The 19,263-nt window shown below is 38.3% G+C and overlaps 1 protein-coding gene across 1 annotated transcript; it reads right to left on the reverse strand.

Moving 5' to 3' along the window:
• Positions 1–3,708, reverse strand: LOC130469458 (uncharacterized). The gene has a single exon (XM_056838786.1). It carries the CDS (start codon positions 3,706–3,708, stop codon positions 1–3), a length of 3,708 nt encoding a protein of 1,235 aa, XP_056694764.1.
• Positions 3,709–19,263: the final 15,555 nt, after the last annotated feature.

Genomic DNA, 19,263 nt, shown 5'->3' on the forward strand with positions numbered 1-19,263 from the left:
CTACTCTTTATCGCTTGAGAATTGGCCTTGCTTTGCATCTGAAGCTGTCTTTGCACTCACCAAATGAGTAGTCACTTTGGTAGGTATAGTTCCAAACATAATTTCTGTTGTGACCGTTGTGGAGGGCTGTTCTTCTGGTGGGGGAGGAATCTCCAAGTTGATTACTTGTTCCCGTCGTTGAGATGCTGAAGAAGACTCACCCATCTGCTTTAAACTATCCTTGGCCTGCTTAAGCTGAGTCTGATACACTACATCCGTGAATGGTGGCGGATCAAGGAACACTTTATGTCCCAAAGCCATTGAAATTGCATACTGCCCCATACAATGCGCTAGCTTGTTGAATAACCTTGGAAGGTGGGTGATCGAGAATGAACTGAATCTTGTCATCAGGCAAGCTACGTCTTTGATAACCGGAGCCAATTCATGATGATAATAATCTTCCATTGATGTCAACAATTTTATCAACAGCTCCGCATCCGTTTCCACTTCAAGTTTTTGCACTCCATACTCGACTGCCATTTGAAGGCCTTCCCTCAACGCATAAAGTTCTGCTGCAAGTGGTGTAATGGCATTGTATTTACTCGCAAAACCAATATACCAATTTCCTGTCTCGCTTCGAAACACACCACCACCTCCTGCTTCATCTTTCTCTTTCCAGCTACCATCTATGTTCAATTTTAGAAAGCCTGGCGCTGGTGGTTTCCACGCTGGAGCCTTCTGCAACCAGTTTCCTGCTACCTTTCCCTGCATCATTAAAATATTTTCCCTATAATCTACATAAAAAGCATTATAGACAGAAAAAGGTTTGATCATTTTCAACTCAAACACTGCTCTATTTCGTGCCTTCCAAATATGCCACACAGCCACAATGAAAACCATTCTCCAACTCCTGCTTAAACTAAGATTATAGGCCATCCATTGTTGCCAATTGAAATTAAAGAAAGAATTCAAGCAAACTTCTTTGGCTACTGTAATACGTTGAAAAATGAAATTCCAAAGAATGCTTGAATCACCACAATCACGAAATAAGTGTAGATGAGTTTCAGGAATATAGGAGCAACGACTACAATATCTAGAAATTGACTCCATGTACTTCGATAAAGTATCTGCAACTGGCAAAATTTCATGAACACAATTCCATAATAACATTCTATATTTAAAAGGGGCTGTGATTTTCCAAAGGGCTTTCCATGAAACGAAGTTGTAATTCCCAGAAACTTCAAAAAAGGAATTGCAGATAAGAGAATAAGCAGATTTTATAGAAAAATTACCATCATCCGACTTGGACCAAGTAAAGAAATCGTTGCTGTGAGACACTTTGGCCAATGGAGTTGCTAAAATATCAGATTGAATAGAATCTGGTATAATGTGAGCAACTCTCTGGAGATTCCACTGTCCTTGTTTTATTATATCTCTAACAAACAAATGACCCACCGACTCCGGAATATCCTTTTTAATTAACTTATACAATGGTTTATCACCGACCCAATGATGATACCATAGCGAAGTGGATTCCCCATTTCCGATTCCTATCTTTATCCCTTTTTCCAAAAGGTCCCGTCCTTTTAAAATGTCCCTCCAAATTGGGGAGTTAGAAGGTTTGGCAATGAAATCGAAAAAGGAACCATTTTTTAAATATTTATCTTTAAAAATGCGGACCCACAGTTTTTCCGGTGAGGTTAGCACTTTCCAGCCCAATTTTGCCATAAAGGCAATATTCCATTCCTTTAACTTCTTTATTCCCAGACCCCCCAATCCCATTGGAATTGTGATTTTATTCCAAGAAATACGAGCCAAATATCTAGTTCTATCAACCTTATTCCATAAAAATTTCCGACAGGATTTCTCAATTTTATCTATTACACCACTCGGAATGATATTTGTCTGCATATTATATAGGGGATACGTGTTTAAAACTGACTTAATAAGAGTACATCTCCCTGCCATGTTTAACAACTTAGCTTGCCATCCCTTTATTCTCTCCATAGTTTTATCTAAAAGACCAAAATAGTTGCTAATTTTTAATTTATTTGGTCTAATATCCACCCCTAGATACTTCCCAAAACAAGTAGAAATTCGTAATCCATAAGAACCTACTATGGTATTCCTGATTAAATGATTCATTTTGACTGGAAATATAATGGAGGACTTTCTCATATTAACTTGTAAACCTGACATAGCCCCAAATTCAGAGATTGTGTGCATAATTACCTCCATGTTCTTTTGGGTAGCTGATCCAAATAAAAAAACATCATCGGCATAAAAAACATGGGAAATGGAAATAGATTTTGTTAACTTTAGAGGATCCCAATTTCTTTTATTTACTTTCTCTTCAATCATCATTGATAGTCTATCTAGGCATAACACAAAAATGTACGACGACAACGGATCACCCTGCCTTATCCCTCTAGACGGTTTAATCTGCTCTGTAATCTCACCATTCCATAACACAGAAATATTGGGGGTAGTAATGCAACACATGATCACATCAATAAATTTAGTAGGGAATTCATAACTGACTAAAGTATCTCTAATGAAACTCCATTCTAAACTATCGTAGGCTTTTGTTAAATCTAATTTCAAGGCCATTATATTTTTCCCTTTCCTTGCTTTATGAAAATGATGCGCTATTTCTTTTACAACTATTACATTATCTTCTATTCCCCGGCCTTTGATAAAACTTGATTGGAGGGGGCTAATTAAATTATTCAAGATAGGCCTTAATCTACTCGTAATAATTTTAGTGAGCAACTTGTAAATAGTGTTACACAAACCTATTGGTCTAAAATCCGACATACTTTCCGGTTGGTCTGACTTTGGTATGAGCGTAATGTGGGAATCATTAACATCTTCTGGGATGATAGCTGAATTAAAACATTCAGAACAAAACTTAACTATACTTGGCCCAACTTCAGCCCAAAAGGTTTGAAAAAAAACTGGTTGTATTCCATCCGGCCCTGGGCTTTTAATTGGATCCATTTGGAAAAGGTTAAGCTTTACCTCCACATCAGAAATGGGCCTAAGCAGAGCCATACTATCCTGCTCTGAAATTCTGTTATTGCTACCCAAATTAACTAACCTTCTACTCTGAGTATGGGTTGTTTGGAACATCATCCTAAAATAGTTAGTGGCCATTAATTTTAAAGATTGAGAATCAGTAACCCATTGATCATCCACGCCCTTCAAAGCTAAAATTTCCCCCCTAGTTTTCCTGATTTTTGCCATTAAGTGAAAGTACCTTGTGTTAAAATCCCCATACTTTCTCCAATTCATTCCCGCTTTCTGAGCCCAAATCAAACGTTCTTTTCTGAATATGTCATTAAGATCTTTTAGCAAAGTTTTTTCCAGACTGACCAAAAAATGTGAATGATGTTTAGCTAAGGCAATCTGGATCCCATTAATACGGGCTAAAAGACGCTTCTTAATATTAGTTAAATTTCCAAAAACATTAGTATTCCAAGTTTTAATACCAGCTAGAAAATCTTTCCTACCCTTAATGAAGTCATTGTTATCATTAGTCCAACTTTTTGCAAAAAATTCTTTAAATTTTGGATGTTCAATCCAAACTTCCTTACATCTAAAAGGAAACGGCCCTGTACAATAATCATTATATAAAGAAACAATAATAGGAGCGTGATCAGAGTGTGTACGAGGTAGATGTAATACCTGCATGTTTGGAAAATTGTCCAGCATCTTCGCATTTGCCATTGCTCTGTCCAGCCTCTCTTTTATCATATCCACCCATCTCGTGCATTGGTCCAAGTGAAAGGGCATCCACTGTAACCCAAATCAACTAACCCCGCCGCATCCACGAAGTTGTTGAGATCCCTACACTGCCCAGTTTTAAAAGTACTCCCTCCACTTTTCTCTGCTTGTGAGGTCACCTCATTCAAGTCCCCCACCACCAACCATGGAGTATCCTCAGGTGGCAGGTTTTGCTGCAAATCCCTCCATAACTGATGGCGAGGACCTGGAACACTAGGTGCATGTATCCCGGTGACTAACACCTCTGGTTTGATGTTTTTGAAGTGAAACAGAACATGAAACAAATTTGTTTCTTCCGAAAACAGAGTAAGGTCAACAGTGTTTTTCCAAAACAGCCATATCCCCCCTCTCCTGTTAGTCGGTTGGACCACGCGAAAATCATGGAATTTCAATTGAAACATTACCTCCTTTGCTCGATGATCATCGCTCTTCGTCTCCAAAAGGATAAAAATGGACGGATGTTGCTCTTGAATTATGTTCCAAGCCCTTGGAACAAAATCATCTCTTGCTGCCCCACGAACGTTCCACAAACAAATTTTCATTTGTAAATTCGGGATTGGTTTTTGGACCGCTAATCTAGGATGCTCCATCTCCTCCGCATTGGGTGGAAGAAAATACTCCTCCCAATCCCTCCAATACTGCATGACTCCCATCATATTTAGATCCTCCATTCGAATTGGAGTCACGTACGTAAACACTTTCCTGGGATCTAACATCTTTTGAAATGCGCTGACTTGAACTTGTACTCCCACCACCTCTCTCTGAGTGACGTACAATGCCATAAGGCGATCCGCATGCCCCATTTCTTGACTTTGAGTTTCGAATTGCAAAGGATGAACTGGAACCTCTTTTTGCACCCGAACCGGAATATGGGGACGCATATTTATCGGGTTGAAATCCGGTTCTCTTCCTATCAATGTCAAGTGATTCATCTCCCGAGGAGGGGGTACATCCCACCGTGTTCTCGGTCGTGGTCCTATCCGCTCCATTCCTTCTTTCCTTCTCAATTCCATTGCTAACAAACCCACATTCTTGAACTCCATTTCCCCTGACTTCGGCATTCTCTGACTCCTGCATGCACTCATCTCCGATTGCTCTGGAAACAATTGCAGCGTCGATGGTTGCCTGATTGGGCAATGAACTTGCTGAATTTCCTCCATCGTCTGGTGGTTGACTTGATTGCGGCAATGTCTGGGTCCTCTTTGAATCCAAGTCTTGCTGTTTCTCCACTGTGTTTGATTTGGGTTGAAATTTGTCTGCATGCATGTAGTGTTTGTGGTTTTCTTGTTTTCCATTTGAACAGGGAGAAGTGATAGCTTCTTGAGGAAGAATTTCAGAATGTGAAGAAAGGGGATTGGATGGTGAGAGAGAAGAAGTGTGCACTTGGTTTACCACACAGTGAAAAGAAGGATCCGAATTATAAAAGGCAGAAGGTGAATCAACCTCCTTTGCCAAGTGGGTGAACGAGTTCGCCAAGTGTACGGTTTTATCACCCTCATATTCAATTATCTCCGGCGTAGCACTAATCTCCAGTAAAGTGTGCCTTGGGGCAGTTAACATTGGCTCATTAACTTCTCCTTCTGATTGGTGAATCTGCTTATCCCTTGCCATTCTCGAGTTAGCCCCATTTAATGATGTTGTTGTCGCAACTTTTGATGAAGAACCCCTCTTATACTCATTAATCCGGGCATTAGTCTGTCGTTGTTTCCCATGATTATTTCTTGGACTTCTCTTATTTTGGACCAGTGTCCAAGGCCCATAAATATCAGACTGTATTTGTCCAACTCTACTATCATCCGTACCTGTAGTGACCTCATTTACATCCTCTTCCATTTGGGCTTCATCCTGTTTACTCAACTTGGGCTTATTAGTGGGTTGACCATTTACCAACGCATTCCCATCTATCTGATCGCATCTCTCCAATACGTGGCCAATTTTACCACATTTAAAACAAAGTGCCGTGATATTTTCGTAAACTACTGGCTGCCAAAATCCACCAACCCACACCTTGGTGATAATTGGTTTCCTAAGATCAATTTCAACACATACTCTTGCATATTTTCCCCGTGACACTTTATCAGTTGCATAATCAACTCGAACTGGTTTTCCAATTACCTTAGCGATCTCATATAATGCATCCTTATCATAATATTCTACCGGTAATTCCTCGATACGTACCCAAACCGACATGAAATCGAATCCATTAACAGACGGCCTAAAATTTGGCTTCCAAGGTGTTATCATTAAATAATGATCCATAATGAACCATGGACCCCCAAACAACGCATGCTCATAATCATCGGTTTGTGTAAATTTAAACAAATAAACTTGTTTACCAATATCAATAACCTCCAAAGAACCTTTGATACGCCACATCGCTCGAACCCTCCCTTCTAAATAACTCGATTTCACCTGAATCCCCATGCATTTACCCATAAGTGTCAATTTCCATGGCGCCCGCAGCTTTTCCAACGTGATTTTATCAAACGCCACCGCTAATCCATCATCTGGAATCTCTTCATTATTTTCCTCCCACTCTAACGACGTAGTAATGATTTTCCTAGCCTCCTTAAACCATTGAGATGATGATGCTATTGCTTCTCTGAAATTCAAGGTAACCACTGATTTTGACGGAATATGTTCTTGATTATTATCTCTCATGAGGGTATCATCTGGTGGTCTTGGTGATGAACCCATTTGGGTTCAAGGAAATTGAAGAAGACAAGTTAAACTTTTCTTCTGTTCTCTAACTTTCTCTCTAGTTATCAATCACATAGTCGAAATTCTACCCCCCCAACTTGACATTCTTTCATTTCAGTCATTTTCCTTGTATAAAGGTTGGCACTACGGACAAACTTAGAACTGCAAACTTTATAAGAACCGTATATAAATACAATATAAGTATAGAAAAACAAGTTTTAGAAAGCTTTTACAGCAAACTTGCTATTTTCATTTCATTACTTTTGTTTTGTTAATATACTGATTTTTTGTATCAACTTTCTTGTTGGCTGCGTACACCAATCAAGCATATATTTATATGCTTATTAGTTATTACAATTCCTAGGAAGATTCTAATTAACAACCAACTAAAAGAGGACATCACATCAACTAATAAGGCCAATGAAACATTGTCACAAAACAACAAGCACACTTGCCACATGAATAACATGTGACAGTGTGTACAATCTATTTTCTACACCCCCTCCTCAAGTTGGAGCTGTGGATCTGCCACTAGACCCAACTTGAAAGAGAGAAAATTGTGCTTGTGTAGAGTGAAATACTTGGTCATGATGTCTGATAGGTGCAAGCTTGATTGAACATGAGCAGTATATAGGAACCCCTGCTCTATATGATCCCCCACATAACGACAGTCAATGTTGAGATGCTTGGTTCTTTCATGAAAAATGGGATTTTGAGCTAGGTGTTCAGCTGATTTGTTGTCACAATAGAGTATGATTGGCTTAGGAATGCTCACATTCACAGTTTTCAGGATATCATCTATCCATACTATTTCACTTGTGGTATGAGACATGCTTCTATATTCTGCTTTTGTAGAAGACTTTGACATAGTCTTTTGGTTCTTGGTTTTCCAAGGGACTAGGGATCTTCCTAGAAAGATGTAATGCCCAGTGAGAGATTTTGCACTGAATGCACAACTTCCCCAATCTGCATCTGAATACCCTTCAACCTTTAGCTTTGAAGTTTTAGTATAGAAGAAACCCCAATGGATAGTACCCTTAAGGTACCCGATGACATGTAGAGCTGCCTGGAGGTGAGGTTTTCTTGGACATTGCATGAAGTGAGACAGTTGATGCACTAAATATGAAATTCCAGGCCTGGTAATATTCAAGTAAAGTAGTCTTCCAATGATTCTTTTGTATGTCTTTGGATTTTCCAAAACTTCTCCACTATCAGTGGATAATTTCACTCCTTTAGGAAAAGGGAATCTTGCTATTTTGTAGTTCTCTTATTCCATTGTCTTTGAGGATGTCAACAATATACTCCCTCTGGTTCAACAATGTACCATCATCATTTCTGTCAATCTCAATTCCAAGAAAGAAGCCCAATTCACCAAGCTCTTTGATGGTAAATTCATTATCCAAGCTCAGCTTTAAATTCTCTATGGTTTTACATCATCTCCAGTAATTAATAGATCATCCACATAGGCAAGTATTATAGCTTGCTTACCATTCTCTTCTCTTGTGAATAAAAAATAATCTTTCTTTGACTGTTTGTAACAAAGTTTCACCAGGAAGCTTTTCAAGGATGAATTCCAAGCTCTTAATGCTTGTTTTAAACCATAAATGCTTCTGATCAATCTACAAACTTCACCTGGTTTTCCTTTCTTGTACCCCTTAGGAGGCTTCATGCAGATTTCTTCTTCAATATATCCATGCAAAAAGGCAATGTTTACATCTAAATGTTGTAGCTTCCGGTTTTTTTATAGTAGCAAGAGCTATCAAGATTCTTACAGTACTGAAGTTAGCTGTTGGAGAAAAAGTATCCTTATAATCCTTTCCTTTAACTTGTTTATCACCCTTGCAACTATCCTTGCTTTGAGACTCACCACCTTTATGTCTCTTTCACATTTCACTTTGCATACCCACTTAGAATCAATGGCCTTCTTTCCATCAGGAAGATTAATCATTTACCAAGTTCCATTATTTTTCTCCATTGCTTTAAACTCTTCCTCCATTGAAGCTTCCCAATCAGGATGTCCTTGAGCTTGCTCATATTTGTCTGGTTCTTTCATCTTGGTTACTGATACACTCATATTTTATATATTTTTTTACCCCGTCCCGTGTGAACTTTTCATCTCACTTGAGCTCTTTGGGGGCCTATTTTAGTGCTAATATGTGTTGTGCAGTGTCTTTAGTTACAAGACTGCTTTTTGATGATAATTGGTCTTTGGAGACCCGTTTTCTATTATTCCTGGACAACTATACAGATCACGAGCATGTACGGGTGTTAGGTTATGATACATATGACAATTCATAAATCATGCGGAAAAACCATTAAGCCAGGAATACATATTATTTACACATAATCATTTAGCATAGTTTAGATGCATACTCTTTGTTGCGTGCCTTCCCTAGCTGCGCCCGAACCGAACAAGAACAAGTCTTTAGGACTCCAAGTGTCGTCCCTCCGTAGATAGTCCACAGCACGTCCGGATCCGCCTTAAGATTGACCAACTAGAATCGCCCTTAAGGTACTATTATTTTCGGCACTTTATAGGCAATTGTGTAATTGAATTTTGCTCTCAAAAACTCACTTTGAATACTTGAATGCTCGATGTAAATATGTGACCCTAGGCACTTATTTATAGAGTTTATGGAAAGGAATTATAATCCTATTAGAATACAAATCTATTTAATTATAATCCTACTAGGACTCTAATTAAACAAACTTTATCTATTAGGATTAGATTTAATCATATTACGAATCCCGGTAGCCTTAGGATTCGAGTAGCACACACGAGTGGCGCACAAGCACCGCACACCCGCACGCAGGCCTTGCGGCCCACGCCGAGCGCACAACGCAATGCCCACTTTCGCAGCCTTGTCCGCGCGCGCGCCCAAGCTTCGGCTGGGCCTGGCTTTTGCGCTGGGCCTGGTCGTATGCTTGGCGTGTGGTTGTTGCGCTTGGCTTGCTGGGCGATGGCCCGGCTTCGTGCTGGGCCTTCGTCTGGCAGGCCTCGTCCGATGCTAATTCGTACGATACGCTTCCGATTAAATTCTCGATTCCGGAATTCATTTCCGATACGAACAATATTCAATATTTCCGATTCCGGAATCAATTTCCGTTTCGAACAAATATTTAATATTTCCGTTTCCGGAATTATTTTCCGATTCCGATAATATTTCCGATTCTGACAATATTTCCGTTTCCGGCAATATTTCCGATTCCGGCAATATTTCCATTTCCAATAATATTTTCCGATACGTACCATGTTTCCGTTTCCGGCAACATCTACGACTTGGATAATATTTATATTTCCGATACGATCCATATTTCCGTTTCCGGCAATATCATCGTTTCCGGAGTATTCATTTCTTGCCTGTGACGATCTCAGCTCCCACTGAAACCAAGATCCGTCGATTCCGAATATCCATAGATGGAGTATTTAATGCCATTAAATACTTGATCCGTTTACGTACTATTTGTGTGACCCTACGGGTTCAGTCAAGAGTAAGCTGTGGATTAATATCATTAATTCCACTTGAACTGAAGCGGCCTCTAGCTAGGCATTCAGCTCACTTGATCTCACTGAATTATTAACTTGTTAATTAATACTGAACCGCATTTATTAGACTTAACATTGAATGCATACTTGGACCAAGGGCATTATTTCCTTCAGTCTCCCACTTGTCCTTAGGGACAAGTGTACATTTCCTAATTCCTTTGTCGCTCGATGCTTGCTCTTGAACATAAGGTAAGAGTTGTCATCCTTATTATGTCCAGAGGTGTTTCTCGGTTTCAGAGTTCAACTGATCAAATAAACAGATAATCATAGCCTATGATTCATCCGAGCACGGCCATGCATTTCACAGTTTCTAGCTCTCCGAGTGGCCTTGTACAACTTTTAAGCATCTCATCCCGATTTATGGGAGGACAATCCCAATCTTGCGATCTTGAGATTAGACTTCGTTTGATAGGTGATTACCTGAGCGTTGCCTTTATAGCCTCCTTTTACGGTGCGACGGTTGGTCAACGTCAAAGCAACCAGTTCTCAAACAAGTAATCTCAAATCACTCAGGTATTGAGGATTTAGTGTCTAATAATTTTAATGAAATTTACTTATGACAGATTTTCATCTCTTACAGTAAAGTTTCATAGGTCTTGTCCGATACTAGTCTTCCCAAAGTAAGCATCTATGCAAATGATTATGACATTGCCATGTCCACATAGTTCAAGAAACAGAACTACTAGTCATCTTGCATTCTAGTCGTCTAACGTTTTCTATGCGTCCAATTTTATAGAAAACTCCGACTAGGGACCATTTTCAACTTTTGACATTCAAGTTCACTTGATAGACATTTCTTAGTCACAGGTTTGGTCCTGACAGTCTATCTTGAATATATCGTCAAATTGAAGGGACTCATCATTTAATAAACCACAAATTAAATGGAAAAATGAATTCTTTTCATTTATTGTGAATGATTAACCAATAATGTTTTACAAAGATTTAAACTCTAAAACTTTAAAACATTAAACAGGGTCATCAAAGCCATTCTCCAATATGCTTGATTCCCATAGCTGCAGTGTGCGAGTTGTGCTTCGCCTGCGGCAGAGGTTTAGTCAATGGATCTGATATGTTGTCATCAGTTCCAATCTTGTTTATCTCGACTTCTTTTCTTTCAACGAACTCTCGTAGAAGGTGAAATCTACGAAGTACATGCTTGACTCTCTGGTGGTGTTTAGGCTCCTTTGCCTGTGCAATAGCTCCGTTATTATCACAATACAGGGCTATTGGTCCTTTAATGGAGGGGACTACACCAAGTTCACCTATGAACTTCCTTAGCCATATAGCTTCCTTTGCTGCTTCATGTGCAGCAATGTACTCCGCTTCAGTTGTAGAATCCGCAATGGTGCTTTGCTTAGCACTTTTCCAGCTTACTGCTCCTCCGTTGAGGCAGAAGACAAACCCAGACTGTGATCTGAAATCATCTTTGTCGGTTTGGAAACTTGCGTCCGTATAGCCTTTAACAATTAATTCATCATCTCCACCATAGACCAGGAAGTCATCTTTGTGCCTTTTCAGGTACTTCAGAATATTCTTGGCAGCAGTCCAATGTGCCTCTCCTGGGTCTGACTGGTATCTGCTCGTAGCACTGAGTGCGTACGCAACATCCGGGCGTGTACATATCATAGCATACATTATTGAACCAATCAATGATGCATATGGAATCCCATTCATTCGTCTACGCTCATCAAGTGTTTTTGGGCACTGATTCTTGCTTAGAGTCATTCCATGAGACATGGGTAGGTAGCCTCGCTTGGAGTCCGCCATCTTGAACCAATCAAGCACCTTATTGATATAAGTGCTTTGACTAAGTCCAATCATCCTTTTAGATCTATCTCTGTAAATCTTGATGCCCAATATGTACTGTGCTTCTCCTAGATCTTTCATCGAAAAACATTTCCCAAGCCAAATCTTGACAGAGTTCAACATAGGAATGTCATTTCCGATAAGTAATATGCCATCGACATATAATACTAGGAAAGCAATTTTGCTCCCACTGACCTTCTTGTATACACAAGATTCGTCTGCGTTCTTGATGAAACCAAAGTCACTGACTGCTTCATCAAAACGTATATTCCAGCTCCTGGATGCCTGCTTCAATCCGTAGATTGACTTCTTTAGCTTGCATACCTTTTTAGCATTCTTTGGATCCTCAAAACCTTCAGGCTGTGTCATAAACACAGTTTCTGTTAAAACGCCGTTTAAGAAAGCAGTTTTGACATCCATCTGCCATATTTCGTAATCGTAATATGCAGCGATTGCTAACATTATCCGAATAGACTTTAGCATTGCAACTGGTGAAAAGGTTTCATCGTAATCCACACCGTGGACTTGCCTGTAACCTTTTGCAACCAATCTAGCTTTGAAAACTTCAAGTTTCCCATCCTTTTCCTTTTTCAGCTTGAAAACCCATTTGCTTCCAATGGCTTGGTAGCCATCTGGCAAATCGACCAAATCCCATACTTGGTTTTCAGACATGGAGTCTAATTCAGATTGCATGGCTTCTTGCCATTGCTTGGAGCTAGGACTCGTCATAGCTTGTTTGTAAGTCGCAGGTTCATCACTTTCAAGTAATAGAACGTCATAGCTCTCGTTCGTCAAAATACCTAAGTACCTTTCCGGTTGAGATCTATATCTTTGCGATCTACGCGGGGTAATATTTCTAGATTGACCATGATTCTCACCAGATTCTTCTAAAGATCTCTGAGTTTCATCCTGAATGTCATCTTGAGCATTCTCTAGACTTTGTTGTTCGACTCGAATTTCTTCGAGGTCTACTTTTCTCCCACTTGTCATTTTGGAAATGTGATCTTTCTCCAAAAAGACACCATCTCGAGCAACAAATACCTTGTTCTCAGATGTATTGTAGAAGTAATACCCCTTTGTTTCCTTTGGATAGCCCACAAGGATACATTTGTCAGATTTTGGATGAAGTTTGTCTGAAATTAATCGTTTGACGTATACTTCACATCCCCAAATCTTAAGAAAAGACACATTTGGAGGCTTTCCAAACCATAATTCGTATGGAGTCTTTTTGACAGCTTTAGACGGAGCTCTATTTATAGTGAGTGCAGCTGTATTTAGTGCATGTCCCCAAAATTCTAATGGAAGTTTGGCCTGACCCATCATTGACCTGATCATGTCTAGCAAGGTTCTGTTCCTCCGTTCCGACACACCGTTCCATTGTGGTGTTCCAGGAGGAGTCAATTCTGATAGAATTCCACATTCTTTCAGATGGTCATCAAATTCATAGCTCAGATATTCACCGCCTCTATCAGACCGCAGTGCCTTAATCTTCTTGCCTAATTGATTCTCTACTTCACTCTGAAATTCCTTGAATTTGTCAAAGGATTCAGACTTATGCTTCATTAGGTAGACATAACCATATCTACTGAAGTCATCAGTGAAAGTGATAAAGTAGCTGAAACCACCTCTAGCATTTGTACTCATTGGTCCACATACATCTGTATGGATTAAACCCAATAGTTCATTTGCTCTTTCTCCAACTTTAGAGAAAGGTTGCTTTGTCATTTTGCCAAGTAAACATGATTCGCATTTACCATAATCCTCTAAGTCAAATGGTTCTAGAATTCCTTCCTTTTGAAGTCTTTCTAAGCGTTTCAAGTTTATATGGCCTAATCGACAATGCCACAGATAGGTGAGATCTGAATCATCCTTTTTGGCCTTTTTGGTATTTATGTTATATACTTGTTTGTCGTGATCTAATAAATAAAGTCCATTGACTAATCTAGCAGATCCATAAAACATCTCTTTAAAATAAAACGAACAACTATTGTCTTTTATTAAAAAGGAAAATCCCTTAGCATCTAAGCAAGAAACTGAAATGATGTTTTTAGTAAGACTTGGAACATGGAAACACTCTTCCAGTTCCAAAACTAGCCCGGAGGGCAACGGCAAATAGTAAGTTCCTACAGCTAATGCAGCAATCCGTGCTCCATTTCCCACTCGTAGGTCGACTTCACCCTTGCTTAACTTTCTACTTCTTCTTAGTCCCTGTGGATTGGAACATAAGTGTGAGCCACAACCTGTATCTAATACCCAAGAAGTTGAATTAGCAAGTATACAGTCTATAACGAAAATACCTGAAGATGGAACGACTGTTCCGTTCTTCTGATCTTCCTTTAGCTTCAAGCAATCTCTCTTCCAATGCCCCTTCTTCTTGCAGTAGAAGCATTCGGATTCAGAAGTGGGTTGACTGACCTTCCTCTTTACAGATTTGGCGCCATTTTGCTTAGTTGGGCTGGCCTTGTTGCCACCTTTCTTAGCATTCCTCTTCTTTCCAGATTTCTTGAACTTGCCCCCACGCACCATAAGCACATCCTGCTTATCACTTTTGAGCGTCTTTTCAGAGGTCTTCAGCATACCGTGAAGCTCAGTGAGCGTTTTGTCCAGACTATTCATACTGTAGTTCAGTTTGAACTGATCATACCCGCTATGAAGAGAATGGAGGATGGTGTCTATAGCCATTTCCTGAGAAAATTGCTGATCCAGCCGACTCATATTCTCAACGAGTCCAATCATTTTGAGAACATGTGGACTTACGGGCTCGCCTTTCTTAAGCTTGGTCTCAAGAATTTGCCTATGAGTCTCGAATCTTTCGACTCGAGCCAGATCTTGGAACATGTTCTTCAACTCACTGATGATTGTGAAAGCATCTGAGTTGATGAACGTTTTCTGTAGATCCGCACTCATGGTGGCGAGCATTAGACATTTCACATCCTTGTTGGCATCAATCCAACGATTGAGGGCTGCCTGAGTGACCCCGTCGCCTGCGGCTTCGGGCATCGCCTCTTCTAGGACATACTCCTTTTCTTCCTGCATAAGAACTATTTGCAAGTTCCTTTTCCAGTCAAGGAAGTTCTTCCCGTTCAACTTCTCCTTTTCGAGAATTGATCGAATGTTGAATGAATTGTTGTTTGCCATATTTAAAACTACAATTGAAAAGAATAAACAAATAAATAACCATTCACAGTTTCTCTTAATAAACTTAAATTCTAGCATACATGCATAATTCAATGTTTATTAAGCATTTTATTCAAGTTATGTGTTCCGGCAGGTGTGAATAAAATGATTCCAAGATCCTAAAATCATTGAAGAACTAAGCACAGTTTGTCGACTTAATCCTAAAACATCTTAGGTAAGCAAAAGCCTTTTGCTAATAGTCTAGAAACTATTCTTGGTTGATAGGTACGTCTAAGAACTTATTAGGTAAACCTATCGATTTTGCCACGACATAAAAGGACTCCTTACTTATATCGTTGAGTTTCACCAAAACTAACATGTACTCACAATTATTTGTGTACCTTGCCCCTTTAGGACCAATAAGTAACACCTCGCTGAGCGAAAACTATTACTAGATTGATGTAAAGGATATCCAAGCAAGTGTATATTTTGGCATGGCACCTTTTAACTCAATTTTTAAGTTTGGAACAAATATTTAATATTTCCGTTTCCGGAATTATTTTCCGATTCCGATAATATTTCCGATTCTGACAATATTTCCGTTTCCGGCAATATTTCCGATTCCGGCAATATTTCCATTTCCAATAATATTTTCCGATACGTACCATGTTTCCGTTTCCGGCAACATCTACGACTTGGATAATATTTATATTTCCGATACGATCCATATTTCCGTTTCCGGCAATATCATCGTTTCCGGAGTATTCATTTCTTGCCTGTGACGATCTCAGCTCCCACTGAAACCAAGATCCGTCGATTCCGAATATCTATAGATGGAGTATTTAATGCCATTAAATACTTGATCCGTTTACGTATTATTTGTGTGACCCTACGGGTTCAGTCAAGAGTAAGCTGTGGATTAATATCATTAATTCCACTTGAACTGAAGCGGCCTCTAGCTAGGCATTCAGCTCACTTGATCTCACTGAATTATTAACTTGTTAATTAATACTGAACCGCATTTATTAGACTTAACATTGAATGCATACTTGGACCAAGGGCATTATTTCCTTCAACGGGATGATCTAGCCAACTTCAAGGGGCAACAAACGGCAAATTAGACCCAAAGGAGTTAGGCTTGGGCCATAAGATTCGAGTTCAAGGAAAATACGGCAAAATATCCTCAAAACCTGTGGCCCTGATTTTTGCAAACCGGCAGGTTTTGAGTAAATGAAGGATTTTTGTTTTAGGTGCGAAACCGGCAGGTTTTCACAAACCTGGGTGCCCGTTTTTCCGTACCTGTAATTTTACTATGCTGGGAAAAGGCCCGAAAACCGGCCGGTTTCCCAGAACCTGGGTGCCCGGTTTTCGATCCCGACCTTTATTTTTTGCTCGTTTCTCTCCGTAGGTTTGAGAGGGAGGCTATAATATGTTACTTTAGTTTTTAGTAGAAGACTCTCTCGTAATTCCGTTTTCTATTTCCTAGTATTATAATTTTTACTTAGTTATTATTCACACAACTTTGTCTAACACTTAATTTCAGTTTCAATTCAAGTTTTAATCTTTCAATTATTTCCTCGTTCGTCAATTAGGTATTAATTCATTCCTTATCTTTATTATTCAATTTCAATTGGTTCCTTAGTCCATTATTTGTTTTCAATCATGCTTCCAATAATATTATTTGCTTTGTTTATTATTAATATGATTGAGTAGTTTAATTTCTAGGCTTTAGGGGATTTACAAATGTATGATTGGGGATTGTATTAGACTTAAATTTTTGGTTTTTAATTATAATTTCTATAGCTTGTTTTAATTATTCGTCAATTCTGTTCGGCCAGACTATATTGATTAAGTTTGATGAATCTTAGCTTATGCGCCGAGAGGTATAAATCTGATGTTCATGATCATTGGCTATTAGATAGGAATTGTTTCTAGTACATTGCGAGAGCCTGCTAGTTGTAATTGCCTAAGGAATCCATAAGATTCGAGAGATGCATGTTTTCCTAGTTATAGTTATTGATTGTTTATTATTGTCTGTCGTCAGTCCCTAGTCTGCATTTGTGGTGAACTGTTGCCCTATATTCCCTTAATATTTTTATTACCCTGTTTAATTATCGTCGTAGTTATAATATCCAAAATCAACCCTTTTTATTGTCACCAATAGTCTAGACCTTGTTTTTAATAGTAGAAAGAACGTTGTTTCCCTGTGGATACGATCCCTGCTTCCCTTACTAATTTTGCTCTTAGAATCTTCATTAGGAAAACATAAAGCCGAATTTAGGGATGTCGATTACTCCCCGTCAATTGAGTTGGAAAGCTTTATAGTAGCGATATTGATCGACTTCCTGTTCAAGATATAGAATGGTAGGTATTAAGAAAAATAAAAATCCAAAAAAAATTGCAAACCCCAAAAGAAAAAGAAAAAAAAAACTCAACCGGCTTACTATTTAAAAATTAAAAAAACCAAACTAAACCGGTTCGTTGGTTTTTGCTTAAAATTTTAAACTTTTAGCTAATTTGGGAATTAGAATTTAAAATTAGCCATTTTGGTAAATAAATTTGTAAAAACCGCCATTGTAGTAAAAGATCCCAAATAAGTAAAAATTTGTTGAACTAAACACAACCTTAGTATAAATCAATTACATATTCGTATTAATTTTTCGACTAACGACAAGTCGAGTAGTCCACAATAACTTATTGTAAGTTTGAGGTATATTTTTCGGTCTTTTTAGAGGGTGACTTGTTTACTTTTACTAAGGGTATTTCTTAGTGCTCGTAATTGTAAGTTCGATCCAAAATGTGGATATATATAATTTTGCTAACATATGCTAAATTGTATAAATAAAAGGAATAGTTATCTACAATAGCCGAAATTCTTTGAATTTAGGTTAATAAAACAATCAAAGGAAAAAAAAAAAAAAGGAAAAGTCGCAAATGAATTGGAAATTCAGCACTGTAAAAGTGAAAAGAGTCATCATTAGAATGTTGGAAGAAAATTGCAAAAAAGAGTGATCCAAAATTAGTTTCATAAGCACGTTTGTTTTATTTTGTTTCGTGGTGGTTGCTTGGATCTTGCTTTGTTATTGACTCAAGTGTGAGAATAATGATCATCTTTTATAGAAGTCCCACACTCCTATTTATACTAAAGTAATATTATATGTTCGACAATGTTAGTCTTGTTTGAAATCTTGATACAATTCATAATGACAGTGGATTTTCATAAATTTATTGCAATATACGAAGTATATATACATCAAAACATCACGTGGGCTCAGGACACGGCCTAGCACGAACATGTACACTAGACATTGCCGATAGCAATATTCTAGACTCTAACAAGCTTACAATTCTTCTGCTTCTTTTTTTTTATATATAAAAAAATTTCAAAGGCGTATGAATTAGGTTGAATTATAAGCTTAAAAGTTGACATTCCTATAATAGTCATATTGATTTTGAAAATTAACAACAAAAAAGGAAACTACTTTGTCTAGTATCCATATTTTAGTTTTTACTTATCTGAAAAACAAAAAATGATAACAAACGGGTCATTAATTTACGAACGATATCATTTAATTATGTTTGAATGTAAGATGTTGATTTTGTGAGTCAGAAGAAACAGTGGCAGCTCACAGTTGCTATGCAAAATGTTCAAATTGGTATGGGACTTATGAATGCAATGTGGATTGTGTTATGACTTATGAGACATTTCCGAGGAAGATGCCTACTTGCTACTCCTGGATCTCCTAGTAGAGGGACCTAACATTTGTTGTTGCCATCGTAATAAATTAATATTAATAATACTCCTTCCGCCCCTAAAATATTTTGTTGTTCAGAATGTTCGTCATATCTGGGTGATCTGGCTGCATTAATTTTTTTAGATTTTGTATCATTATTATTACGGAGTATTATTTATTAATAACATGTCACGTTCAACTGTTCAAGTTTCTATCAATCGCGTTCTAAGTTTTTGATGAATTTGGGTGATGATGTCCTACCATTTTAATATTAATACAAAACATTTTGTAAATTTATTTGGATCATAGAACTCACAGAATTGAAGTCATAGAACAAACGAGCTGGGTGTAGTTAATTCATGCAACTATACAAGTAGCACAACGAGGTCCGTATTACGTAGTACATCAAGTAAGGCGTCATCAATATTACCACATGTAGTCAGTGGCGGACCCAGGGTTTTGGGTCAGGGGTGGCACAAAAGTAGACAAGTACTTCGTAGTTATAGAATATATATACTCCGTGCAAAAAAAAAAAGAGTTGTGGTAGGTTTTGGAATAGAGTAAGTTACGAAAAGTAGGTAACTTGTAGCTACA

Source organism: Spinacia oleracea, chromosome 3 (assembly GCF_020520425.1).
Source record: "Spinacia oleracea cultivar Varoflay chromosome 3, BTI_SOV_V1, whole genome shotgun sequence".
Classification (NCBI taxonomy): Eukaryota; Viridiplantae; Streptophyta; class Magnoliopsida; order Caryophyllales; family Amaranthaceae; genus Spinacia; species Spinacia oleracea.